This window comes from Nannobrachium achirus (genome assembly GCF_963921795.1).
Source record: "Nannobrachium achirus genome assembly, chromosome: 10".
Taxonomy (NCBI): domain Eukaryota; kingdom Metazoa; phylum Chordata; class Actinopteri; order Myctophiformes; family Myctophidae; genus Nannobrachium; species Nannobrachium achirus.
Window position 1 is genome coordinate 10,825,303 of NC_137819.1, and position 27,661 is coordinate 10,852,963.

The 27,661-nt window shown below is 41.0% G+C and overlaps 2 protein-coding genes across 2 annotated transcripts in view; one reads left to right on the plus strand and one right to left on the minus strand.

The window, feature by feature from the left end:
* Positions 1–2,704, plus strand: part of LOC308292805 (uncharacterized protein) — a gene marked incomplete at both ends in the record, with an annotated part of 31,109 nt that extends 28,405 nt beyond the window's left edge. The window contains 2 exons of the mRNA XM_080735231.1: positions 2,158–2,264; positions 2,477–2,704. Coding sequence (XP_080591357.1) covers positions 2,158–2,264; positions 2,477–2,704 — 335 coding nt within the window. The remainder of the gene's footprint in view (positions 1–2,157; positions 2,265–2,476) is intronic.
* Positions 2,705–21,898: 19,194 nt separating this feature from the next.
* The window catches only part of LOC308292806 (protein NLRC3-like), a gene marked incomplete at both ends in the record, with an annotated part of 5,859 nt that continues 96 nt past the window's right edge, over positions 21,899–27,661 (minus strand). Inside the window, 5 exons of the mRNA XM_080735232.1 lie at positions 21,899–22,001; positions 23,543–23,620; positions 25,113–25,283; positions 26,103–26,611; positions 26,900–27,661. The exon at positions 26,900–27,661 is cut by the window's right edge and continues 96 nt beyond it. Of these exons, the coding sequence (XP_080591358.1) occupies positions 21,899–22,001; positions 23,543–23,620; positions 25,113–25,283; positions 26,103–26,611; positions 26,900–27,661 (1,623 nt within the window). The remainder of the gene's footprint in view (positions 22,002–23,542; positions 23,621–25,112; positions 25,284–26,102; positions 26,612–26,899) is intronic.

The following is a 27,661-nucleotide window of genomic DNA, read 5'->3' on the forward strand; positions in this document are numbered from 1 at the left end:
TAAAGTTAATTCAAATTAGAATTTGGGTATAATTTTCAAAGTTGAAGTATGTCACTTAAACCATTTAAATCCTTAAAAGTTACAAAATTGCAAATTGAGAGGTTTGCTTTGAGTATGGGCTGTTCCAGCTAAAACAAATTAAAGGTATTTTAAGTTCAATTAAGTTGGCTAGTACTTTAATTAGGTGTAGTTATCGCAACATAGAACACATACATATATTTGGCACTGAAATTAATCATCACTATGGGAGGTAAAAGACAAAGACAGGATGTTTACACAGTAATCATATAGCCTATAACAGGTTAGTCTTAGATTAGAAGTGAGTTAGAAAACTAAACCCAACTAAAAGCGTATAAATCTTTAAAATAACATTAGCCCTTTGCTATGAAAGTGTCTTACACTGTTACAGCATGGACCAGTCACTTACAAGAGACTTACAGACTTCTGACTGGATCAGCAGGATCACTGGCTGTGTGTCCCTGGTTTACGACCTGTCGGAAAACAAACAGCCCTCCCCCCTTTTCTGCTGGGGTAGGGTTAGGTGTGTGTGTGTGTGCGTGCGCGTGTGGGTGAATCTAGGGGCTGCCCCCACAGAGAGACTGACATGCACCAACGCACCTACTCCTCTAAACACTTTGTGGAGAGGTGCTTTAAACTATAAATGTAGTTTAGATTACTGCTACGTGTCACTAAAAGTTATAAAAGGAGAACACATCTGTTACTATCCAATTATAAACCTTTTCAGGTCACAGTTTCACTTCTACCTACCAATTTAGTGCAGTATACTTATTGGTAGTTAATGGTTATACTAAAGATTAGTGATTACCTATTTTTTTACTCTACAGGGAGTGAACATCTGTATTTCAAACTTCCTCAATTTAGGAGAGGGACATCCAAGGGGTTACAAGGGTATTTGACCTTGTTTCACATGAAGGGAGACCTTCATGGATTTAAATTCGCTCTGTTAGATCGCTAATCCTACCAGGCTACCATCAATTAGGCTCTCGACTCTAGAAGCAAAATGGGCACAAGTTTGAACACCAAACACTCGACTTGAAAACACCAACATGTATTCTGCAGTTTAGCCAGCAGATGTCAACGAAGTGAACTCTCTAAAATGTCCTTGGGGACTAAATTACCAAATCAATGTATTCTGCAATTTGACCAACAGATGCCGCTAAAGTGCATACTCCAAATATCCCTGAGGGTCAGGTCAGAAAGGGGTGTGGTTAGTCACACGACACTTCCTTTCTGTCCTGCGACACAGGGAAATTAGGCTTTTGGAGGGAAGACCTATTTTAGACCAAAAATCTATTTTTTTCAAAAATATGAAATTTATGAATTTTCATAAATTCATATTTACAGTATGTACAGTAATAGAACAAGACTCTGCCCCACGTTGGGCGCCAAATATGTAGCGAACATATGAATACTGAATATGGATACAGTATTAATAGATCGTAATATTAAAAATAATATTTCATAAAACAAATTATGAAACATAATTTTTCTATCACGCTATTGTGAGTTCTCGCTATTGTGAGAACTCACTCGTACTCACTCGCTATTGTGAGTTCTAAGCGTGAGTTCTTGGCAGAGTTGCAATAAATGTTCATTACTGTGCATACATACTGTAAAATATGAATATTTACGAAAAATTACAAATTCCCTTATCAATAAATGCTCATTTATTAAAAAGGAAAAAGGCATATAATAATTCATAGAAACAACCATAAATGGAGTAAAGGATAAAAGGTCAAAATTAGGTTAAAAACCCAAAAGCATGTGCGTTAAAGTATGCTGTGAAAAAGACAGATCTACAAGCAGAACAGATGGTCAGATGGGTACATCCTAATAAAAGGGAATAAAAGAAATAAAGTCAAACAACATCAATAAAACATATCTCCCCTACACTGCACTACACACTGTAATGGTTGCCACTTGACACGAGAAACTGCTTGCCTGCAAACATCTGATTTCGGCGCGTCCGTTAGCGTGTTGTAGATGAAGAGTGTGGCTGCTAGCCTAGCAGCCTAGCAGGATGGGGAGAGGAGAAAAGGAGGAGGATTAGAGCTGGATGGTGACCATGTGGTGTTGCGTCGTGTAGCTGCTAGCATGGTAGCAAGGCGTCGGCCCATGCGGCTTCCATGTGCTGAGTGGCGGTGGCCATCTTGGAGTTGGTGGAGCAGGGCGTCGACGTGCTTCCCTCAGGGCAGGAGAAGAGAGGCTGGAAGTCGAGGCGTGCTGCTGGAGTAGAGCTGGAGGTATCTTTGGTGGTTATCACCCAAGTCTGGTGTCTTTGCCGTCAATGGAGTGAGAGAGCGCTGGCTCCAATCCCACTAGTCGAGAGAGTCTGTCAGAGAGGCAGGGTAACTTGCCCGGCCGCTGGTGAGAGTCTGGCAGGGGACTTGTGTTGACCCTGTGTAGATGAGGCCACAGAGGACAATGCGTGTCCCACTCTGTGATCTCTTTGCAGGAGAGACAGCGAGAGGATGTAGTCCAACTCTCGAGTCCCTGCTGGTTGAGCGCGAAGCTGAGCTCACAGACAGAGGACCTGAGTCGACTCTGCTATGAGTTTGGTAGGAGTCTTGGAAGAACTGAGCAGAGAGAAGGTGCAGGAGACCGAAGTCTGATCCTGCCTCCCTGCTTGTCTGAACTCAAGTCAAAGGGGAACTTCCTGGTCCTGAAAGGTCCAGGCGTTTAATGGGAGGCGGAACTTTTTTGTCTGTAAGCTCCGCAATGGGAGGAGGCAGAAGTGTCTGTGTTCTTTGAACAAAAATGAAAACTAAATTCTATGATAAAGTTCTAAGGAATAATACTTTCCTACATCTGACCAGATATTTGTAATCATCATTAATATGCACTTGTACAGATACCAAAGATCATTGCTTCAAATTGTGTAGAGAGTACATGATGCTAAAAGTCAAATAAAGAAAGAAAAACATATTTGTACACGTTAAATTCAAAGTATAGTTGATGTACATCATATGGCAATACCACCATATATTTGAATGTTATAAATGTCATTTCATTGAGAAGTTATCATCACATTCCATGTTTTTCCATTGGTTGTCTTCAGTCAGTGAGAGACTGAATAGTGCATGGCAGAGGAAACCCATGTTGGCATGATTTCTTATCTCTAGGTAAACATTCCAAGGGGCAATAAAAGTCTCCCCTTCCACTGAAAAGTATGGGGGTTGGTTTAGCCAAGGAGTTCCTTGTTCCTCTAAAAGGAAAAGAGAGTCTCTCCCTTGTGTTCAGGTCATAACACAAAAAGTGTACATTATGATTTATTAATATATAAATCATACTTCTGTTGTCCGTGACTGATCCAGGATCATCATTACAGCTGTAATGTGTGATGTCACTGTGCTGCTGATTACATCATCATGATGATGTCACCGTGATGTCACCACGAGTCACTCATGCCCAAATATGGAGTCCATGACGTGGTAGCCATGACAACCTGCACTCACTCAAACATGTTATTGTTGAGTAACCATGGCGACCTGATGTCACCCTCACATAGAGACTCTATCTCTGCTCACACAGACACACTGAGGAGGAGGAGCCTAACCAGAACCCAGCATAGAGAGGTTCAGTGAATTTGGTGTGGAAGGAGTACAGGTGTGTGAGTGAGTCAGATGACACTGTGTAGAAGGACAGATTACCAGCAGGACAGTCCACAAACACTGCTACTCTGTTGGAGCCCCCCCTAGAGGCCCTGACAGGGAGGACAGTCTGCTTACTATTATGACTGACACTGTAACTGTTACCACTGTGACCATCACAGTCCAGTCTCCAGGACATGTTATTGAGTCCAAGCACACAGTCATTACCACTTAATTTCATGCTGATTCCTCTATAAGTCACTGCTATCTCAACATATCCACTGCACTCTACCTCCCAGTAACAGCGTCCAGTCAGACCCTCTGTACACAGAACCTGAGGATATGCATCAAACCTTGGATGTTCAGGATATGATTGATACTGTCCCTCACCACATGTCACCTTCCTGTTGTTCTGAGACAGAGAGAGGTCTCTGTTTGCTGTGTTTGTGTCCAGAGTGAGACGCTGGAAATCTGATGAGAAAACAACACAGTAAACATTAAATACATCATTCACTGACTGACACACAACACAACACGCACGCACACACACACGCATGCACGCACGTACGCACGCACGCACGCACGCACGCACGCACGCACGCACGCACGCACGCACGCACGCACGCACACACACACACACACACACACACACACACACACACACTTGAAATAAGACATGGAACCACTTTATTAATTATTTTATGCTTTAACTATTGAAAAATAGCAGATCTACAAGCTCACAGCGCGGCACCGAGTGCCGCGCTGCGAGCTTGTAGGTCTGCTATTTCTTATTTTTATGTATTTTTTCCTTTGAATAATTCTTTTTAAAAGCGAACATTTGTGACTGGAACAAGATATTTTGAGATGGGGGTCCGCGGCCAAACTTGTGTCATTTTGGGGGTCCTTGACATGGAAAAGTTTGAGAAGCACTGATTTGGAAGACATTTATAGAATGGGGTGAAAATATTCACACCTTTTCAGGATTTTTCAAAAAGAGCAGATCTACAAACTCACAGCATGCCCTGAGGTTGTACGTCTGCTATTTTGACCCCTGTGGGTGAAGCGGACGGATGGGGGTCCTCGCACCCTAGTGTGACACCCAGTGTCCAAATGATGTGCTTGTAGATCTGCTATTTTTAAATAGCCAATACAGAGCAATATGGATAAAGTGCATAAAATGTGGCGTGAACTAGTTTACTGGGGACCCCCTGGTAAGCCCCCAAGGACCCCTGTGGGGTCCCCGGACAGGTGGAAGTGGCCGCCCACTAGTCTGGCACCAAACGACCAAATGACAACCTATGAGGTTGTAGATCTGCTATTTTTAGAATAGCCAATAGAGAACAAAATGCTCAAAGTATAAAATGTGGCACAAAGTAGTTTACTGGGGACCCCCTGGTGCACAATCCGTGACCCCTGGGGGTCCGCGGACCAGGGGGGGATCCCCGCCAACTAATCTGGCACCAAATGACCAAATTATGCCCTATGAGCTTGTAGATCTGTATTTTTGAATAGCCAACAGAGAGCAATATGCATTAATACATAAAATGTTGTGTGAACTAGTTTACTGGGGACCACCTGGTAATTAAGCCCCCAAGGACCCCTGTGGGAACCCCGGATGGGTGGAGGTCGCCGCCCACCACTCTGGCACCCAGTGACCAAATAACGTGCTGTGAGCTTGTAGATCTGCTATTTTTTTTTAAAGCATGAACATTTGTGCAAACCTTTGAATGGTGTATTTTTCAAAGCCAACTTTGCTTCCGGGGTCCCTGGAACAACACCTTTTGAGATGGGGGTCCGCGACCAATTCGATGTAATTTTGGGGGTCCGTGACATGAAAAGGTTCGAGGACCACTAATCTAGAAGAACGGTTTGGAATGGAATCGGGTCAAAAATATTAAGACCTGCACAAATGTTCATGATTTTTCAAAAATAGCAGATCTACAAGCTTGCAGCACGGCACCACAACCTTGTTAATCTGCCATTTTTCACACATGCACGTACGTACGCGCACACACACACACACACACACACACACACACACACACACACACACACACACACACACACACACACACACACACACACACACACTCACACTCACACGCGTATTAGTAACCTTTCTTCTAGTGTTGATTTTGTTGACTAAAACTTGTCTAAAAGACTGGGCTTTTAAATCAGCGTTTCAACCCTGTTTTCCCTTAATTTTAGATCAAGCCGAAGATAAGCATCTTTGTACTGCTTAAATGCTGGATGCAAAATATTATTTGTGGGTTGTTGAAGGCTAAATGAGGCTAAATGTGACGAAAATTTTACAGACGGATTACCACAGACTTGCATCCTGTTATGTAGCGACACACATGGGGGGAATTTGGTTGAAATGGAAAACAACAAATGCAGAAGCGACTTGGGGCACACTTATGGGGAAGTGAATCCAGACAAAGTCTGGCAGAGGTGTATATACAGTATACTGTCCCCTTCAGAAGGAACATTGGGCTCTCTACCCCAGCGAGAGGTCGCACGCCAAAAGACCTCTTGCACCAATCTGACAGAGAGAGAGCCCCCAGGATTAACAATTTTAATTCTGTAAAAGAAAGTATGGAATGGAAATGATCAACCGGTTGGTGCATCTCTAACCTTTGAAAGGGTAATAAGAATTTATTCTGCTTTCTTACTATGATGATTATTATCATTATAGTGTAAAAATGGAAACAATGATTTAGACTAAATTGGGAACATTGAAATGTACTTTGAATGCTTTTGCCTTTTTCTATTTCTGTAAAAGCTTTTATTTCTTTAATAAATTTACCTGCAAAATATATCATTCAAAATCTGATTTTTATATGCATCATTATGAAATGTATAACCATAGAGATCTGCTTAAATAGGGTGTGTTGAACCTATAATCTAAGTGTGGCCTAACTTGTTGGGATATTGATTCGAAGGTTTAGTTTATATTCAAAAACACCTCATTGGATCTAATTATCCTAGATTCAAAATAACTACTCTGATAATACAACCAACAGTCAGATCCAGCAGCGAGCTACAGTTAATCTCAGGTTACAGAGGAGGACCAATGCATTGGGTCATAGGCAGAGGTTTCTGATGTTGAAATTAGGAGGGACTGAGAGATGGATGTAGTTAGATTTCAGAGCAAGTCGTTGCAAATATATGCTTAAAGATGTCTATTGTTATTTAGACTTCTAAAACCTATTGAAATGGATAGCGTAACGCCATCCTGTATGGGATTGCGTGGATTAATAACAAACTATGACTAAATGTTCGTCGACTCGCTAAAAACTAAAACTAAATATATTGACAATTTAGTCAACAAATAAAAACTAGACTAAAAAGAGATGCAGTAGAAATAAAATAAATGTTGCTGAAAATGGCAGATCTATATGTAATATTTTACCCATGGAAAGAATGAGTGCTAGATCTAAAGGCAATGAGAACATCTTTACCAAAATATGGAAACCACTACTTGATCACTTACATCTGATACGGTTGCCCCCCTCCCGACAGATAGTGACTGTAGTGACATGTCTGACAACCTATGTTGGCTGTGGCAGTGATTCACTGCCACACCAATAGAGGGAAAACTAGACATGTCTGTGGACTGTTGTAGCTGATGTGACCCCTTTCTTTCTTTTTTTCTGTGACCTCTTTTTGTTTTGTTTTGCGTCATTTATTTTAGGATTTGTTTTTATTGCATATATATCTTGTTGCATTTGTTTTATGTTGTGTCCGGCTCTGTCTTATGTGTAGATGGTGTTTCTAGGAAAAAAAAGAGAAAAAAATGGGGACACAGGGACTAAATTATATATTGAAACCCTAAATCAATGCATGTACATGTAACCTGTTGTACCCAAATAAATACATATATATAAAAATGAAAATGGCAGATCTACAAGCACACAACGCGTCACACTGTGGTACGTTGTGAGCTTGTAGATCTGCTATTTCCAGCATGCAGCCAAGTGTAAAATCATCCATTATGATATCATCAAGGTCCATCAAAATACATTTTAGTCGACTAAATCAACTGAAGATTTAGTCAAATAAATCATATGATATTTAGTTGACTAAAACTAGACCAAAACTAAAACATTTCAGATGACTAAAATATGACTAAAACTAAATGGAGTTTTATTCAAACCACTTTGACTGAAACTAAATTAAAATCTGCTGTCAAAATCAACACTACTTCCTTCCTGCGGTTACGACGGCTTTGTTTTAACGTGGAGTTAACACACACACACACACACACACACACACACACACACACACACACACACACACACACACACACACACACACACACACACACACACACACACACACTGTTTTCACTCTAAATAATTAAAATGCACCGTCGCTGTCGGGTTGAAACTCTAAACATTTAAAATAGTGAAAATAACTGATCTACAAGCTCACAACCAGGTCTGTGTCTGATGACAACACAGTAAGATCTACAAGCTCACAACCAGGTCTTTGTCTGATGACAACACAGTAAGATCTACAAGCTCACAACCAGGTCTGTGTCTGATGACAACACAGTAAGATCTACAAGCTCACAACCAGGTCTGTGCCTGATGACAACACAGTAAGATCTACAAGCTCACAACCAGGTCTGTGTCTGATGACAACACAGTAAGATCTACAAGCTCACAACCAGGTCTGTGTCTGACGACAACACAGTAAGATGTCTTAAAGCCTCCAGGTTGAGAAGTGACATTCTGAGAGAAAATATGTTTACATGAAGTTTATGTGAAATGACATCAATGTGGAAAATACACACTGGGGACCCCCACAATAATCATATTTGAACTGGTAACCCCCCCCCCCCCCCCAGAATAATCATTATGAAACTGGGGACCCCCCAAAATAATCAATAATTTTAACTCTATACACTTATATTGTATGTTGGTTTGTTTACTGTTGAGAAAACAATGTTCCACATTAAGTTAATCATCTGGGGACCCCCTCCCCCGCCAGAACATTTTCGAGGTTTGTGTGACAGTCCTGTATGGGGCATTTGGGAAAATACGGACAAAACCACATTCCGTATTGATTTGATACGAACATTTAATTCTCAAATAAGGGACGAATCCATATTTTATGGGATGGGTGGCAACCCTACTTGTAATTTATCTGTTTTTTTGTACTTTTCAAACATACTAAAAAAAGTATGTTACTAAAAATAAATTCAGAACCCATCAGGATGTTACACATTTTGAGCTTGTAGATCTGTGATTTGTCTAATTTTCAAATATAGATGATCTAAAAGCTCAGAATGCATGGTGAGCTTGTAGATCGGTTGTTTTTGGAAATATAGCCAATCTACAAGCCCTCTGGTCCATATAATAGAATCTCTGTGATCTTGGATTCCAACATCAACATGTCAACTCAGTCAAATGTGAGCATTCCTTAATAGAAAACATGTTTTATTATAGCTCATCTGCACTGCCCGCGATGCGACGCGAGCGATGAAATCTCATTAAAATACTTTTGTTTCAATGGGGACGTCCTGATCTACCGCAGGCGAAAACATGTCGTGCCGCGATGTCGTCCTCCCCTCCCGTTTTCGCAGAGGCTCTATTTGAGCGAGGTTTCGCGTTGATGTCCATAGAGGTAAATGGCCATGTCCTGCCCCCCAAACACGTATTATTTTCAGGCTACGTCGCAACACAATGGCCGGCGCTCCATATGCGGACAGTATTTTGCGGGACGTCGCGTCGCGTCGCGTCGCTCGCTCGCGTGCAGTGCAGATGAGGTGTTAGCCTGTTATTTGGTGGTTTGTTTAAACTTAGTCTTGCTGGTGTTAAGGACCAGGCCAAGAGCAGAGAAACCTGAATTCCCTGGAAGCTCTCCTGAAGAGTTTTCAGAACAGCATCTGGAGAGGAGCCAACCAAGCATACAACAGTGTATAAAATGTTAATGTGTGATATTGACACAGACAGACAGATACTCACATCTGGTGATGAGTTGAGAATTAAGCCAATCTTCATGTTTCACTCTGTAGGAAGTAGAACAACAATGCATCAATCTCTCAGTGTCTAACACAACGTCTCCACTAGCTGACACTACAGTGTTTCTCCTATCATTATCTTGGTCCTGCAGCCCATCCAGACAGTACTCACTGCTGCCCAGTTTGGATCTCATCTCCTCCTCAGACTCCACCTTAACCTCTATAGCAGGGGTGGGCAACTTTTATGATGGCGAGGGCCACTATATTTCCACCTTCATTCCAGAGGGCCACATTGCATATTGCTACATCCTACTTTGTCATTCTAGCAAAAAATTGCAGATCTACAAGCTCAAAACGCATCGCGCTGCGATGCGTTTTGAGCTTGTAGATCGGCTATTTTTGCTTCTTTTCAATTGGAATCCTGATTTTTCTTTGTTATTTCTTAATTGGAATCCTGAAATAAATATTTTGATTTATTAGAAAAGCAGGTCATGTTTGGAAACAGCTGAAATCAATATATTAGTATTCCGGTATTAACCTGCGGGCCGCATTAAGTGAAGGTGGGGGCCGCATGTGGCCCCCGGGCCGCCAGTTGCCCATGTATGCTCTATAGGCTTCTCTGCTGCTTGCTGAGAAGCATATACGGCAATGCATGTAGACCACAACATGGTGGTCTGGATTACAGACTATCTAACCCTGAGGCCAAAATATGTTCGGCTACAAGGCTGCCAGTCCGACGTGCACAGGTGTACCCCAGGGAACCGTGCTGTCACCTTTCCTGTTCACCATCTACACCTCTGACTTCAGTTTCAGATCTGGTAAATGCCATCTCCACAAGTTCTCAGACGACTCATCCATCGTGGGTTCTATTACTGATATGATGACAATGATGACGAGTACAGAGGTGTGGTGGGTGGAACATAACCACCTAATACTGAACATCAAGAAGACCAAAGAGCTGGTGATAGACACCAGAAGGAGCAAGAGAAGGACCCCAGTACCCATCACCATCCAGGGGGAAGAGGTGGAGATTGTGGACTCTTACAAGTTCCACTTGCACAAGGCCTTGGACTGGAGAGACAATACAGAGGCTGTGTACAAAAATGGACATAGCAGACTGTACCTCCTGAGGAGGCTCAAGTCCTTTAATGTGTGCAGCAGGCTGCTGTAATGTTTTACCAGTCTGTGGGAGCCAAGGTGGGGGAGCTGAACAAGCTAAATGAAACCATAAAGAAGGCCAGCTCAGTAGTTGGCCTCCGAATGGGAGGGCTGTAGTCAGTTGTAGAGAGAATCAAACAGGGACGGACTGGGACTAAAATTCAGCCCTGGCATCTTGGCCAGACCAGCCCCCACAACCAACGCATGCGAAGATACTCTACCGGTCGAGGGCGGCACATATAAATACGCAAGTGTTTAATACCACAACTTTTACAGACCACAAATGATAACTACACAACTACACAATCCATAAATTGTATAACATACAGTTCTCACCACCAAACAGCGGAGTATGAACATGATTAGTGCCAAAATGTGTCAGAACTTTGGCTATTTTCTTTCTTTTTTTTTTTACACCAGCCCCCCCAGCCCCCTAGCCTACCAGCCCACCGGGCAAATGCCCTGTATGCCAGATGGCCAGCCCGCCCCTGGAATCAAATCAAATCAAATGTATTTATATAGCACATTTTAAAAACAACTCTCATTGTACCAAAGTGCTTCACAGGTTAAAAATGCATCATTACAAACAATCAAAAATGAAAAATAAAAGTAGAATTGACAACCATAGTACTTCACATTAAAAACATTAAACATAGTAAGGAAAAAGGGGGATTCAAAGGCTTGTGAAAATAAAAGTGTTTTAAACATGGTTTAAAAAAAAAGAAGGATTAGGGACAAACTAAATTCCATCCTGGTTAACCCCTCCCATCCTCTCTACGGTGATCTACAGAGGCTCACTTTCCCCCCGAAAATGCACACAGAGTGGTATAAACACTCTTTCTTGCCAACTGCCATCAGACTACAATTTACATGTATAAGAACACTCTCCCTCATCCACAGTCATGGATCGACTCTGGTACTTTGTGTTTGAGTCCTTGTTTTTGTCCAGTAGTGTATCTATTTATTGTCACACTGACACCTGTAACACCTGTAACCTGTTCCAGGGTATTAATAAAGTATATCTCATCTCATAGAACTCCACTCTCCTTTTATCCCTTCTTGATGCAACTTTACTATGCCGATAAATCTTGGATATATCTTGTTATTTCTCAACCACACATACAGTACAGAATGTTATTTAGATAGCATGTTGTTTAGACAGACACTACTGTAGGTTCACTGTTTAGCTGGTATTTTACTTTCTTTGAGGCACTAAACTGTTCTCTCTGCAGTCTAGTTCAGTGATCATTTACACGTTGCTAACACTGGGTGAAAAGATAGATTATCGGACCGGTATACAACATTCTATGACAGGTATATTCAGTAAATAAACCGGCATAAACATGAGGTAATCTGCCAGATATTCAGGAGTATTCAGTTCGGTATATAGCCGTTTTGTACCACTACTTAAGTATTCGTGAACCCCTGCTGTGGCTGCTCACACCTCAGAAGTCCCAGGATTTCTCACTGGTGGGAGGGAATTTCCCCCCCTCCCTATACCTGCATTTTCACTGAGCATGTGCACTAAGCCAGCTGTGATTGGCTGTGATCTGTGGGTGGTGTGTGTGTGTGTGTGTGTGTGTGGGGGGGGGGGGCGGCACCCCAGGGGAGGGGGGGGGGGCACCCCTCCACATTGGGGGGGGGGGGGTATTCATGGACCCCCCCCCATCCACATTGGGGGGTCCATTATATTTTATATATATTGTATATTATTGTATATTTATATTCTAGTTAATCATTATTCAGTATTCCAATTTAAAAAAAATAATAGCAAAATAGCAGATCTACAAGCAAAATGTGTTGCACTGTGTGACATAGAATTAATTTATTAACAAATAGGCAAAAATCTCAGTCAGGTAAATTGTTTTTATTGAGAGAAACACAACTAAAACAGAACAGTTTGTTGGAAAGCATAACATTGTTACAAAATCTTTAGATGGTGCATACATGGTGTCAATTACAATTGTGGGGGTCCTTGACATGAAACATCTGTAGAAGAAAAAGACAACAACAAATTGTTAAAAAAAAAAAGAAAGTAAAATGGTGGAATAAAGAATGCAGGCCAGCAGTGATGGCCCCACCTCGTCTGGCCATCTCTTCTCGGTGGAGGTGAAACGTTCCACATCACCCGACCTAAAATACAAGGAAAATACAATTAGGATTTATTTAATTGTAAATCTACAGAAAACAACACAATTCAATATATATGATATTGTGTGTGTGTGTGTGTGTGTGTGTGTGTGTGTGTGTGTGTGTGTGTGTGTGTGTGTGTGTGTGTGTGTGTGTGTGTGTGTGTGTGTGTGTGTTTAACTGACATGTTGTAGTTTAGGCTTAGGCCTACCCGTTAAAACTTCAGCATACATTGGTGAAACCAACGTCGGCCAACAACATGGTTCATGTGGAGAACAGACACACTGTTAATGAGAAGAAGAATGTTAGTTGGCTATGCTTATTTGGACCAGAAGACACCCAACCCCCACCTCTTTAGCATTACAGTGACAAAGGGGTCAGTGGCTCTTAACTGTCTAAAATAACTTAAAGTGAGTTCTGTCTCTCATGCCAGTGTCTCACGACTGTAAAATAACTGCAATTAAACAATTTGTTAAATTAGAGTTAGTACAGGAACACAAAAGTCTTACAAACAGTTCCTTGTACAGTAACTTACACTCATTCTTTTTGGCTTGTCTTGGCTTCTTGGCGTTCATCTTAAGGCATCCTGCAAACAGCATAAAACATAATACAGTATGTCATAAAGGTACACATTTGGTGAAACTATGGGCTGACATTTGACCAAAAATAGCAGAGGCTTACAACAATTGTTATGTGTTGTGAGCTTGTAGATTGGCTATTTTGTTGAAGAGATTTGGTGCAGGGGGACAATAAAAAATTGGCCCTGGTCAAACAATGCATGCAATTCAATGTTTAACTGGTTAAATAAAAGTGGTTAAAAAGGCCTCCAGTCCACAGTTTGAAAGAATTTGCCACTGATAAATACAGACAATATGATGTGAGCACAACAAGCAATACAACCTAATGTAATATAATCTAATCAACATTTGTTGTCCCTCTAATTTGGCAGAAAACAAAGAAGAGATTAAGCTATTGCATAGAATTATAGAATTATATTTGTTGCAACTTACCAAACAGTTTTAAAATGATCCATTCATTTAAGTAGGGCCTACAACTTCTCCTCTCTGTCTATCTTCTTCACCAAGCAGCACCAGACTGCCAGACTGCCAGGCAGTTAAAATTCAAAGGTGGTAGCAAGACACCTGATTGGTCACATTTTCACACTTACAAGGAAAGTGATTGGTTAAGACAGAAAAGGAAGTGCCTACAGAGGGTCCTCCAACTCTTTGCGGGATAGAACGTTTTCTCCTTCTTTACATTAACCATTTGAACCCTAGTGTCCATATTCTGATAACTTTAGCCAAACCTAGCAGATCTACAAGCTCACAACGCCTCGCAGCGCGATGCGTTGTGAGCTTGTTGATCGGTTATTTTCAGCAAAGAGGTTTGTTGTAGAGGGGAAAAAGAACAGACTAAGTACAGAGTATAAGGTAAAATGTATTAAGTATTGACGGCTCAAGTGGTTAAATAACGCAACAGGGACAATACTGTACAATACTATACTGTATCTCTTATGATGTTCAAAAATAAAGACGTATTGTATCATGCAACTGTTTCTAATTAGTCATCATTGAATGTCATTATAGTACATGAGATTGCAAGTTTCTACTTCTTACAACAGTGTAATTAATTAAAAATGTGAGATAAGGCAAATACTTGGGATATACAAGGCTAAAATGTGTCTTTTTGGGAGGGGGGCTGTTTGCCCTCCTCCCCTTTCTTTAAACAAATAGTCAATTTGTAGGTCAAAGGAATGAACCAGACCCCCTGGTGTGCCTTTGTCTAGCTGGGGGCAGTATATCACCTATTATCACTGAATACAGAGGAATATGCCAGAATATCCCTCAAAAAGTATATACCCAATAATGTTGGTTTATGCCCAGTATACCTGTAAATAAACTGTCATATACTCTACCAGTATATGTCAGATAATCTCTCTTTTCACCCAGTGTAAACTGTACACTGTGCAAATCAAAGATGTGTTAAACACAGATTCATAATTATTTACTTGAATGTCAGAACTAATTAAACTGACATGTGAAGATGAAAATAATGTATAGTTATCAGTTTATTTCCTACTGCCTCCATCTTTCTCACCTTGTGCTTCAGGTATTCTAATGCAATGAATTCTGGGATAGACGGCCAGTGAAACATTAGTGAGGAAAAACATAATTTATTCTATCTGATAAACTAAATACTACGACTGTCAAACGATAAAATATTTAATCGGTTTAATCATGATTGTCCATAGTTATTCATGATTGATTGCAAATTAATTGCATATTTTGTATCTGTTCTAAATCTACCTTAAACTGATCTTTTTCAAGATTTAAATACTCTTATTAACATGAGAATAGACAAACGCTTGCTTTATGCAAATGCATGTTAATTATTATTGGAACAATGACAAATACAGTCCAGAATCTTCTTCAAGTAACAAAAGGTGTGCAATAAAAGATGGACATAACATTGCAGTAATGCTTTCTAACACAAATTGTGTGTTCAAATTTACACTTAAACTATTCATCTCCCATGCATGCATGCACACACAAACACACACATGCATTGTGAAGGCAAACATTTCATGCGTTAACTCGTTATTATCACGTTAACTTTGACAGCCCTACCAAATACACTAATACAGGTACGTACAGATCTATTTGTGACTTTGTGTCAGAGTGAATACTCTGTTCAGAGACACGTGAGGGAAACACTGCACATTCAGTGCACTAACTAACATGGACACAGCTCAAGTCTACTCACTTGCAGTTCTCCAGGACTGGAACATTCACCATCATGTTGGAGCTCAGGTCCAGCTCTCTTAGGGAGGGATGAGAGCTTACAGCTGAGGCCAGAAGTTCACCGCATCTCTCTGGCAAGTTGCAGCGAGCCAGTCTGAATGAAGAATGAAACACCAGATTGATTGATTGATAATCATTTTTGAACTGGGGACCCTGACAATCACTTGGAAACTTGCAGGGAGCTTGAAGATTGGGTATGTTCACAATGTTTGCCTCTTTCTTATTTGACCATTTGACCAATTTGTTTTTAAAAAGGTCATTAGATTGGACCTTTAAAAATGTGCAGATACCCTGTGTATGCTATACACTTATACTGTACAGCATATTGGTTTGTTTACTGTTGAGTGCAAAAACAATGTTGCATATTAAGCTTATGATATGGGGACCCCCCGCCCCCCAAAAAAATTTGGGGACCCCCTTGTTTCAACAATAGCCGATCTGCGTCCTCGACACGTTGCGAGCTTGTAGATCAGCTATTTGTCATGTGCAATCCAGCTGTATGACGAAGTAGCCTATACATTTGTCTTAAAGGGATATAACACTTTCAAACATGTTTGGGGTCATTTTAACAGGGTTCGAATTATACCCAGAGAGCTATGGGGGCCATCATATTTGGGTGATATCTCGCCTCGAAAAGTAGGGTATTTTCGGGTATGAAGTCGTCTAAAATGGATGTTTTCAGGTATAAAGTCGTCTAAAACGGGTTTCCTTTATTAAATCGTATTTTTCCTTTCACAATATTATTTTGGGTGTCTTTGGGGCTATAATGAAAGGCTAACTGAATTAATTCATAGTTAAACAATGTTAGGGAACTCCAAGCATTGTGATACAGAGAATAAAATCTAATATAAGAGGTAGCAAAAGTGAATTGTAAACAAGCTGTTTTCCCCCCCTTTCCATTTGCAAATAGGCCTACATTTATGGACTGACCATTTAGTGGAGCCTATAATGATTATAATTTGAATAATGATTACATAGCCTACTTTTATTCTCATAATAATTAATGTGAGTGTGCAAGCGTGGTTTGGGTAACAGCATGTGTACAATATGTGTGTCCACTAAACACAAACAGTGCTGTGTTGCTCAAATTAACTTCACCTTGTAAAATGAAGACAAGATGCAACGTATTCTCCTCCACTCCTCTCCTCTCCCCTCTCTGACGGTCAGAGAGAACAGCTGACAGCTGAGCTGACAAAAGCGTAACTTTCTTCTCTCTTCCTCACTGTGCAAAATCCCGTCAATTTATCTCACTAGCGCCCCCGCTACAAACAGTGCAGGCGGCTGGCGGTATTGCACCTATGTTAACTGTACTCTATGTTAACTGTGAAAATCCCTGGTGTTGAAAAATCGATATTTGCCGGCAATGTATGAATACGTGTATCTATGTGGACATTTTGGTATGATATGTGGGACTGTCAGTCAAATAATAAGGGTAACAATAAATAAAAAAATAAAAAAAAACATGTGAAAAAAAGAGACCCCCATAGGGTTTTTTGACTATGGGGTCCAAGATTTATCTATGGGGGCTAAGCCCCCATTGGCCCCCACATAATCCGAACCCTGCATTTTAATGTCTACTCAGGCACATAGCCTTGGGTTACCATGATATCAAGCTTATCAATACATTCTCAACACAGCATTCATATTATATTCACACAATACAGTACATAATAAATCAAAATGAATTGGGTAAATTTATCTTACCGTAGAATCTCCAGTCTACAGTGCAGACTCTTCAGTCCTTCACAGAGCAGCTCCACTAGTCCTGAGTCCTGCAGGTCGTTTTCACTGAGGTCCAATTCTCTCAAATGGGAAGGATTAGAGCTGAGAGCTGAAGCCACAACTTCAACCTCTGTCTGTCTGAGCTTACAGCCAACAAGTCTGTAAATGCAGATTAAATAAGAGATTATCAAAACAAATTATGCATAGTTCACTGTCATAGCCTAGTTCCAGACCCTGAATCGCTAGCCACACTCCTTTAAAGTTTTGTTTTGGCGATTCAGGGGTCTAGAAGTGCTCTCATTGAAGAGGCTTTCCTCGTTCGAAAATCTGTACGGCGGCCCATCCCAGAAAATGCCTTGGACTATTCAGACTGAATAATGGAGTGAAACAAGATGTTAATTCAGGCTGAGTGTCAGGCTATCACTGTCATGGAAGTTAAATAAAATATCTCCTATCTGGTTATCCAGGGAACAGAGTGTGGAATAGACAACATCACTTGACAGCACAGAATGACTGTAAAGAGGAAGATGGCAATTTTGAAAATAAGTGTGAAATGAAGACTGAACTACATTGCATATTTACTGCCTAAACTGTGTAAAAGCTTTACAAACAAGCTGCTAGAGACCAGCATTCAGTCTCTCTATTTCTCATCCCTGTCTCCTCAAGCTGGGCCACAGCTGCAGGCTTTGATCTGGCTTCGAGGCGGAGCACCGACACAACGTTAGTTTGCATTTCCCCCAATATTATAACATTTCATAAGCTACAATATGGAGGTTATGTGAAGAGACAAGAGACAGAACCAGGAAATGCAAGTGATGCTCCCGCCAGCTGGACAGTTGAGTTATAAGAATGATGAAACCACTCCTCATCCATAAGTGGAGGGAATATTAAATATAGTCTGTCTACGTAATATTGGACCAAAGGTAGAAAGATAGCAAATATCCAATGAGTTGCTAATAGTTTTTTTGTGTCAAACTCAGAAAAGTGAAAACAGCAGCTCCAAACATTGCAGCAAACATATGCAAAGATACAAGAAGTGTCTTATATTATCGTTCTGTAACTGTATATCGTTAACATTAAAAAATGGTTAAAGGTTTTATGCCCCTTTAACGGAGTAAAAAAGCTCAACTAGTGAACTGTGGCAGCTAGCTGCAATAAAATGATTGAATCTGGAACTTGGACAAACATGTTGTTTTTAGTTTGACTCCACAGATACATATTACATATTGTGAAAATACCCAAACTACAAGCTCACCACGCCTCGCAGTGAGCTTGTAGATCAGCTATTATCACAATGTTTGCCTCTTCCTTCTGTAATATTTGACAATTTGGTTTTAAAAAGGTCTTAAAAGTAATACAATTGTACCTTTAGAAATGTTGGTTTGTTTACTGTTGAGTGAGAAAACAATGTTGCACATTAAGCTAATCATCTGGATTAGAGCCCCCTTGGGGGTCCCGACCCTCAGTTTGGGAACCTCATGCCTATAGGCTAATCAAACGATAGTTGATTGGTACAGTAGGTAGATGCAGAATATTAATATCCGTTGATCTGTTGCGTACCTCAGTAAAGTTTCATAACCTTGGCGTAGCTACAATGGGTCACACGTCGAAGATAGCCGATCTACAAGCTCACAGGCATTGCGTCCTCAACGTCTTATGATCTTGTAGATCAGCTATTTTCAGTGTGCAATGTAACAGACCCACAATTGATGGTTTTATTTTTGAATGTATATTTTATTTCCTGTTCATGAATGTGGAGACAGGAACTCCCTAATATGGAGAAATTGTGCCAGCTGCTGGGAATGAGTTTGATTAGGACCCAGCTCAGCTATACTTGGCTTAAAACCACTGAGTGGCTGCCTCAGTTCAGAAGGAAGGCTTGAACGAAACTGCATGATGTAAAGGTTTATGGTGTAAAAGGTTTATGTCAAAGTGTTTGATACGAAAGGAAAAGACGGTTAAGGACGGACAGACATCAAACATGAAAGGAGACATTGAATCACGGACGCCATGGACATGCCACTGCAAACAGCCTATTAGCGCCTAGCTGGAAAGGGGGAAAAGGTACATTTTGTGATAATGGTTTTGCTTGCACTATTGGTCTTATTGTTGCATATTGCATTTATCTTTCTATAAGGTGGTTTATGTATTTAATGTTGTATGGAAAATGTATTATTGCGACCGTAGGTCGCATTTACTATCAAACCCTGCACAAAGTGTAAGTCCGTCCGTCAGTCAGTCTGTCTGTCACACCTCACACGTCACACTCTTGCCCTGCTCATATCTCCGCAACCGTTGCCCCGATCCATGCCAAATTTTGCACACACCTTCCTTACCTGCCAAACTACAACCTCCAAGGACCCCCGGAGCTCCAGGGACCTGGGGTCCCTGGGGGACTCCCAGATGTAAAAAATGACCAAATGTGCTAAACTGACCAAATGACCACCCCCACGGGGCAGCTCACGGGGAATTCCCGGGGACCACCCACTCCTGGTGCTCCAGAACGGATGCAAAAGTGGTGGCGCCCCCAGTGGAGGACCCCCTACACTGCAGCTCACATAAAATGCCGTAACTCCGGCTAGGAGCGACCGGGACAGCCGGGGCCGGTACCTATTCGTCCGCGTTGCCAGCGCGGAGACCCCACCCCTCATTTCTCACATGGCCCTCTTCTAGCGCCACCATGAGGCCGATTCTTGCAAAACACATTTTTGGACACTGCTCCTACAATTTTTGCCCTAAAATCACGCAAATCGGTACACAGTATGTCTACACTCATCCCATCAACATGAATCTCTCCCATATAGCGCCACCTCCAGGCCGATTTTTAAAAACACATTTTTGGACACTGCTCCTACAGATTTTGCCCTAAAATCACGAAAATCACTACACAGTATGTCTACACTCATGTCATCAACATGGATCAGGAAGATTTTGGCAAAACACATTTTTGCCCTATTTGTGGAGATCAGTGACCTACGGTCGCTTATCTCCCGATTAGGGAGTGTTACTGGTGCTTATTGATGTGTTTCTGCATTACTGATTTTATGTATTTTTCTGCTTTCAGTTTCTACGTTGAGTTAACCAATAAAATGTTAAAACTCATCAGTCAAGTCTCCAACCTCTATACTGTCCAGCTGGGTCCGCTAAACGCAATCCTGTTGTATGACGAAGTAGCCTTTAACAGTTTGCCAGCCAAAATAGAATGGTTGTTGGTAGATTAGCCGTGACATTTCTATTATTGTATTATGATCTGAGACATAATATTATGTTTATAAACATGAGCCCGCCACCCCTCCTTTTTGGACCGCTGCGTTTTTTTCTTGTTTTTTCAATCCCACTGGGTTTGCTCACCATGAATATCTGGATCTCCATTGACATAGAGTCGAGGTTTTGGCCAAGGCATCAGCTCCCCGTGCGTATCGCGTGCGCGATACGTGTGCATATAATCCCAGCATATGGTCCAGGTATGACTGAACGGTCGATGTGAGCATTTTGGCTAGCTTAGCCTTTAGTACTCCTGCTATGCTAATGTAATCGTCTAAACAGCAAACGGACAACAGCAAGGAAGGCTGAAGAAGGAATGGAGCTGACGTCACTTCTGCTTCATCTCAGAGCAGCCATGAGCTATCGATGGACGAGCGGTGACTAGGGAAGGTTAGACGATCGCCGATTTTCGGATAAAAATCATTTATTTCGTTTTTAATGACCCAGTACGGTAAAAGACGGCGCGGCTGAGACTCCTCGCTCAGATGTCCGGTATATTCCGGTTTTAATATTAAGGGGCTTGGAAAGGGTTAAATGTGTCTTTAAATTTGCTTTAACCCTCTAAGGCCCACTGTTGTAATATTACAACGTTTGTATTTTATCCAAAAAAAGGTTTAAATCATTTTATTTTAGCTCCCCCTACCACCTAAACATCACCATTGGATTCTATTGTTTAGTATTACAATGCCATTGGCCACAATATTTGCATATAAATACCCCCCACAGGGGCTGACATTCACACCCGCCACACCCGCTGACATTCCAGAGTTTTGACGAACAACATCTCACTATTTCATGGAAGCTATTCCTCACAAAAACATAAGTAAAATGCCTGTACTATTTTTTTTTGGTGACCATTAGAATGTCTAGAACATGTACATATGTTATTATTGTGAAAAATATCCCCCATATGTAAATTAGAGCATGATTTATGATTTATGGCTATAAAACCTTACAAAAACATTTTTTTGAAAAAAAACATTACATTTTCCTCTTATTAGCACTCCTACAACACCATCTGATTTTTTTCAATTTTTTATTTCAAGTATTTCTATATTTGGGCCTTAGAGGGTTAAAGACATATTACACTTTCAAACACGTAATTTGAATGTCTACACAGGCACATATAGGCTTGCGTTACCATGATATCAAGCTTAAAACATTCTCACACAACATTCATATTATATTCACATAATACAGTATAATAAAACAGAAGTGATCAAAATAAACTGGGTAAATGTATCTTACCGTATAATCTCCAGCCTACAGTGGAGACTCTTCAGACCTTCACAGAGCAGCTCCGGTAGTCCTGGGTCCTGCAGGTCGTTTTTACTGAGGTCCAATTCTCTCAAATGGGAAGGATTAGAGCTGAGAGCTGAAGCCACAACTTCAACCTCTGTCTTTCCGAGGTTACAGCCAACAAGTCTGTAAATGCACATTAAATAAGAGATTATCAAAACAAATTATACATAGTTCACTGTCATGGGAGTTAAATACAATATTTCCTATCTAGTTATCCAGACATAAACAGTATTTAGCAGAGCAGTATTATAGTTTGACTCATCTCCACAGATAAATATAGTGAAAATAGCCAAACTACAAGCTCACAATGTCTCGCAGAGAGCTTGTAGATCTGCTATTATCACAATGTTTGCCTCTTCCTCCTGTAATCTTATGAGCAAAAGCCGCATCCCACAACTCAACGGTAGGGAGGAGGACGTAGGGAATAATACCGCCCATAACTCTATCATTGGCCCCCCGTTGCCATGGTGACCGGTGATTGGCTCGTATTCCCAGCTATGGGACCGGCGGATCCAATTTCAACCGAGGGGGGCGTAGCCAGAACACACACACACACACACACACACACACACACACACACACACACACACACACACACACACACACACACACACACAAAAAGCTAATAGTTAGCTCACAACTTTCCACTTTCTCTTTCACCTCAATCGCAGTAACATCCGTATACACCACGTCATCACATCACCAATATGTTTTATTTTTTATTTTTTTCAAAACTTTTTTTTTTCCAATTTTCTTTTTTTCCTCAAAAAAAAATGTTTTTCTCAATTTTTTTTCTCAAAAAAAACTTTTTTCTCAAATTTTTTTTCTCAAAAAACTTTTTTTTTCTCAACTTTTTTTCTCAAAAAAAATTTTTTTTCTCAAAAAATTTTTAAAACTTTTCGACGAATATCTACTCCTATAGATGCAACGCGGCGACCTAGAGGGGAGGCCGGCGTAGCCGGCCGACCTTCTAGTATTTGACAATTTGGCCAATTTGTTTTTTAAAAGGTCCTACAAGTCATTACATTTTAGCTTTATAAATGTGCCCTGTCTACACTTATACGGTTTGTTGGTTTGTTTATTGTTGAGTGAGAAAACAATGTTGCACATTCAGCTAATCATCTGGATTAGAGGGGGGTCCCAACCCTCAGTTTGGGAACCTCATGCCTATAGGCTAATCAAACGATAGTTGATTGGTCCAGTAGGTAGATGCAGAATATTGATTATTCGTTGTTGTTGATCTGTTGCATTGCTCTGTAAGGTTTGATAACTTTGGCGTATAGCTATAGGGTCGCACGTCAAAAATAGCTAATCTACAAGCACACAGGCGTTGCGTCCTCAACGCGTTGTGATCTTGTAGATCAGCTATTTTTGCTGTGCAATCCTGTTGTATGACGAAGTAGCCTTTAAATGTGTCTTTACATTTTCTTTAAAGGGATATTACACTTTCAAACACGTCATTTTAATGTCTACTCAGGCACATGGGCTTGCGTTAACATGATAACAAGCTTAAAACATTCTCACACAACATTCATATTATATTCACATAATACAGTATAATAAAACAGATCAAAAATGTATCTTACCGTAGAATCTCCAGTCTACAGTACAGACTCTTCAGTCCAGCAAAGAGCAGCAGTCCTGAGTCCTGCAGGTTGTTTTCACTGAGGTCCAATTCTCTCAAATGGGAAGGATTAGAGCTGAGAGCTGAAGCCACAACTTCAACCTCTGTCTGTCTGAGGTTACAGCCAACAAGTCTGTAAATGCAGATTACATTTCAACCAGCTGTTAAACGTGTGAAATGAACAATGAACTACATTGCATATTTACTGCCTAAACTGTGTAAAAGCTTTACAAACAAGCTGCTAGAGACCAGCATTCAGTCTATCTATGTCTCATCCCTGTCTCCTCAAGCTGGGCCACAGCTGCAGGCTTTGATCTGGCTTCGAGGCGGAGCACCGACACAACGTTAGTTTGCATTTCCCCCAATATTATAACATTTCATAAGCTACAATATGGAGGTTATGTGAAGAGACAAGAGACAGAACCAGGAAATGCAAGTGATGCTCCCGCCAGCTGGACAGTTGAGTTATAAGAATGATGAAACCACTCCTCATCCATAAGTGGAGGGAATATTAAATATAGTTTGTCTACGTAATATTGGACCAAAGGTAAAAAGATAGCAAATATCCAATGAGTTGCTAATAGTTTTTTTTTGTCAAACTCAGAAAAGTGAAAACAGCAGCTCCAAACATTGCAGCAAACATATGCAAAGATACAAGAAGTGTCTTATATAATCATTATGTAACTGTATATCGTTAACATTAAAAAATGGTTAAAGGTTTTATGCCCCTTTAACAGAGTAAAAAAGCTCAACTAGTGAACTGTGGAAGTTGCAATAAAATGATTGAATCTGGAACTTGGACAAACATGTTGTTTTTAGTTTGACTCCACAGATACATATTACATATTATGAAAATACCCAAACTACAAGCTCACCACGCCTCGCAGTGAGCTTGTAGATCGGCTATTATCACAATGTTTGCCTCTTCCTTCTGTAATATTTGACATTTTTTCCAATTTGGTTTTAAAAAGGTCTTAAAGGTAATACAATTGTACCTTTAGACATTTTGGTTTGTTTACTGTTGAGTGAGAAAACAATGTTGCACATTAAGCTGGATTAGAGCCCCCTTGGGGGTCCCGACCCTCAGTTTGGGAACCTCATGCCTATAGGCGAATCAAAAGATAGTTGATTGGTACAGTAGGTAGATGCAGGATATTAATATCCGTTGATCTGTTGCGTACCTGAGTAAAGTTTGATAACCTTGGCGTAGCTACAATGGGTCGCACATCGAAGATAGCCGATCTACAAGCTCACAGGCATTGCGTCCTCAATGTGTTATGATCTTGTAGATCAGCTATTTTCGGTGCGCAATCCTGTTGTATGATGACGCAGACTTTAAATGTGTCTTTAAATTTGCTTTAAAGACATATTACACTTTCAAACATGTAATTTTAATGTCTACACAGGCACATAGGCTTGCGTTACCATGATAACAAGCTTAAAACATTCTCACACAACATTCATATTATATTCACATAATACAGTATAATAAAACAGAAGTGATCAAAATAAACCAGGTAAATGTAACTTACCGTAGAATCTCCAGCCTACAGTGTAGACTCTTCAGTCCAGCAAAGAGCAGCAGTCCTGAGTCCTGCAGGTCGTTTTTACTGAGGTCCAATTCTCTCAAATGGGAAGGATTAGAGCTGAGAGCTGAAGCCACAACTTCAACCTCTGTCTTTCTGAGCTTACAGCCAACAAGTCTGTAAAAGCAGATTGAATAAGAGATTATTTATACATAGTTCACTGTCATGGAAGTTAACCACTTAAATCCTACGGTTGATCGGAGTCCCACAGGGCTCTATACCAGTGTCTTGTGTTTTTGTGGGGAAAGCTTTAGATGACTATAAAACCTTTGCTTGTTTCAGGTTGCGAGGAATTGTTAGCTTTTAGTAGCCTACAAGTCTGACCATTGAATGAAGAGGCAGTCTGGATAATATATGTGAACCAATCCCCATGTGGGATAACCTAGTATTTCAAAATATTCCTTTCTTCTCAGTGATGAATATAAAGCAATCCATAATCTATCAGATAACAGTGTTCCAGTGTCCTATACATCCCAGTATCATAATCTATCAGGTAACAGTGTTCCAGTGTCCTATACATCCTACTATCATAATCTATCAGGTAACAGTGTTCCAGTGTCCTATACATCCTAGTGTCATAATCTATCAGGCAACAGTGTTCCAGTGTCCTATACATCCTAGTATCATAATCTATCAGGTAACAGTGTTCCAGTGTCCTATACATCCTAGTATCATAATCTATCAGGTAACAGTGTTCCAGTGTCCTGCCTCCCAGTATCATCTATTTGTGTAGCAAAGGTGAGCAACTGTTTGAGAGCCTATTATGTGGTATTCTGTTGCATTAAACATTAAAAGAATAATTTATTCACAATGATCCATCGCATGAGGGAAAGGGTTCCAAAAAAACGAAATTGTAAGCTTATAGTTGACAGGAGACATCTTTGAACTTGTACTATAGATTGACTCTAGAATGTTTCTATTCACTTGACTACCAACCTCGCCTTTTTGCAGTTCCTCACAGCTGGGATCAGTCTGTTTCGAAACTGCTCTGCTGTGTTGTATTTCTTCAGGTCAAACTCTTCCAGAACATCCTCAGACATCTGCAGCATGAAGGCCAGAGCTGAACATTGGCTCCCAGTCAGTTTCTTCTTTGATCCATTCTTTGACTTCAGATACTTTTGGATCTCCTGAAGTAATGAGTTATCATTCATTTCCATCAAACAGTGGAAGATGTTGATACATCTGTCAGGCGAGGCATCACGAGTGTACATCTTCTTCAGGTTCTTGATGGCTTTCTGGATCTCCTGTGGACAGTTTTCTGTTTGACCCAGTAGACCTTCTAGCAGACTCTGGTTGGACTCCAGTGAAAGGCCATGAAGGAATCGAACAAGTAAGTCCAGATGGCCATTTTTACTCTTAAGGGATATTTTCTTAGCAGCTTTCAGGAAGTCTGAGAGGGAGCTGTCACTGTTGTACTTTTTATCTTCCAGGAATGTCTTCAGTACCTTCATGTTCTTCTGTGTGAAACAGTGGAACAAGTAGACTGCAGCCAGAAACTCCTGGATGATCAGATGAACAAAACTGTAGACCGTTTTCTGGAAGAGCAAACTCTCTCTTTTGAAGATCTTTGTGCACACTCCTGAGTACAGCGAGGCTTCATTGACATCAAGACCACACTCTTCCAGGTCTTCTTGATAGAACATGATGCTACCTTTCTCCAGATGTTCAAATGCCAGCCTTCCCAGCTTCAGAAGAACATCCTTGTCAGTCTCTGTGAGGTGCCGTTGATTAACCTCATCTGTCTCGCCATACTTCTGCTTCTTCCTCTTTGTTTGAACCAACAGGAAGTGGCAGCACATCTCAGTCAGGGTCTTGGGCAGCTGTCCTATCGTGTGTGTCATCAACATGTCCAGCAGAATGGTAGCAATGATCCAACAGAAGAGTGGGATGTGACACATGATGTAGAGGGTCCTTGATGTCTTCAAGTGTGAGAGGATTCTGTCAGCCAGCTTCTCTTCACTGACTCTGTTCTTTAAAGTCTCCTCCTTCTGGGGGTCTGGGCTGGTCTGTTCCTCATCACTGAATCTGTTCCTAAAGTACATCTCCTTCTGGGGATCCGTGAACCCGCGTACTTCGGTCACCATGTCAACATATTCAGGAGGGATCTGATTGGCTGCTGCAGGTCTGGTGGTTATCCAGAGGAGGGCTGAGGGGAGCAGATTCCCCTTGATGAGGTTTGTCAACAGAGCATCCACTGATGATGTCACTGTGACATCAGAAACACTGTTACTTTGGAAGTGGAATGAAGACCTGCTTTCATCCAGACCATCAAAGATGAAGCCAACCTTCCAGGCAGCGAGCTGCTCTGCTGTGACCTTCTTTAATGTTGGGTGGAAATCATGGATCAGTGTGAGAAGACTGTACTGCTCATCTCTGACCAAGTTCAGCTCCCGGAATGAGAAGGGAATCAGGAGATCTATATCTTGATTTTCCAAACCTCTTGCCCAGTCCAGAATGAACTTACGCACAGAGAAGGTTTTTCCAATGCCAGCGAT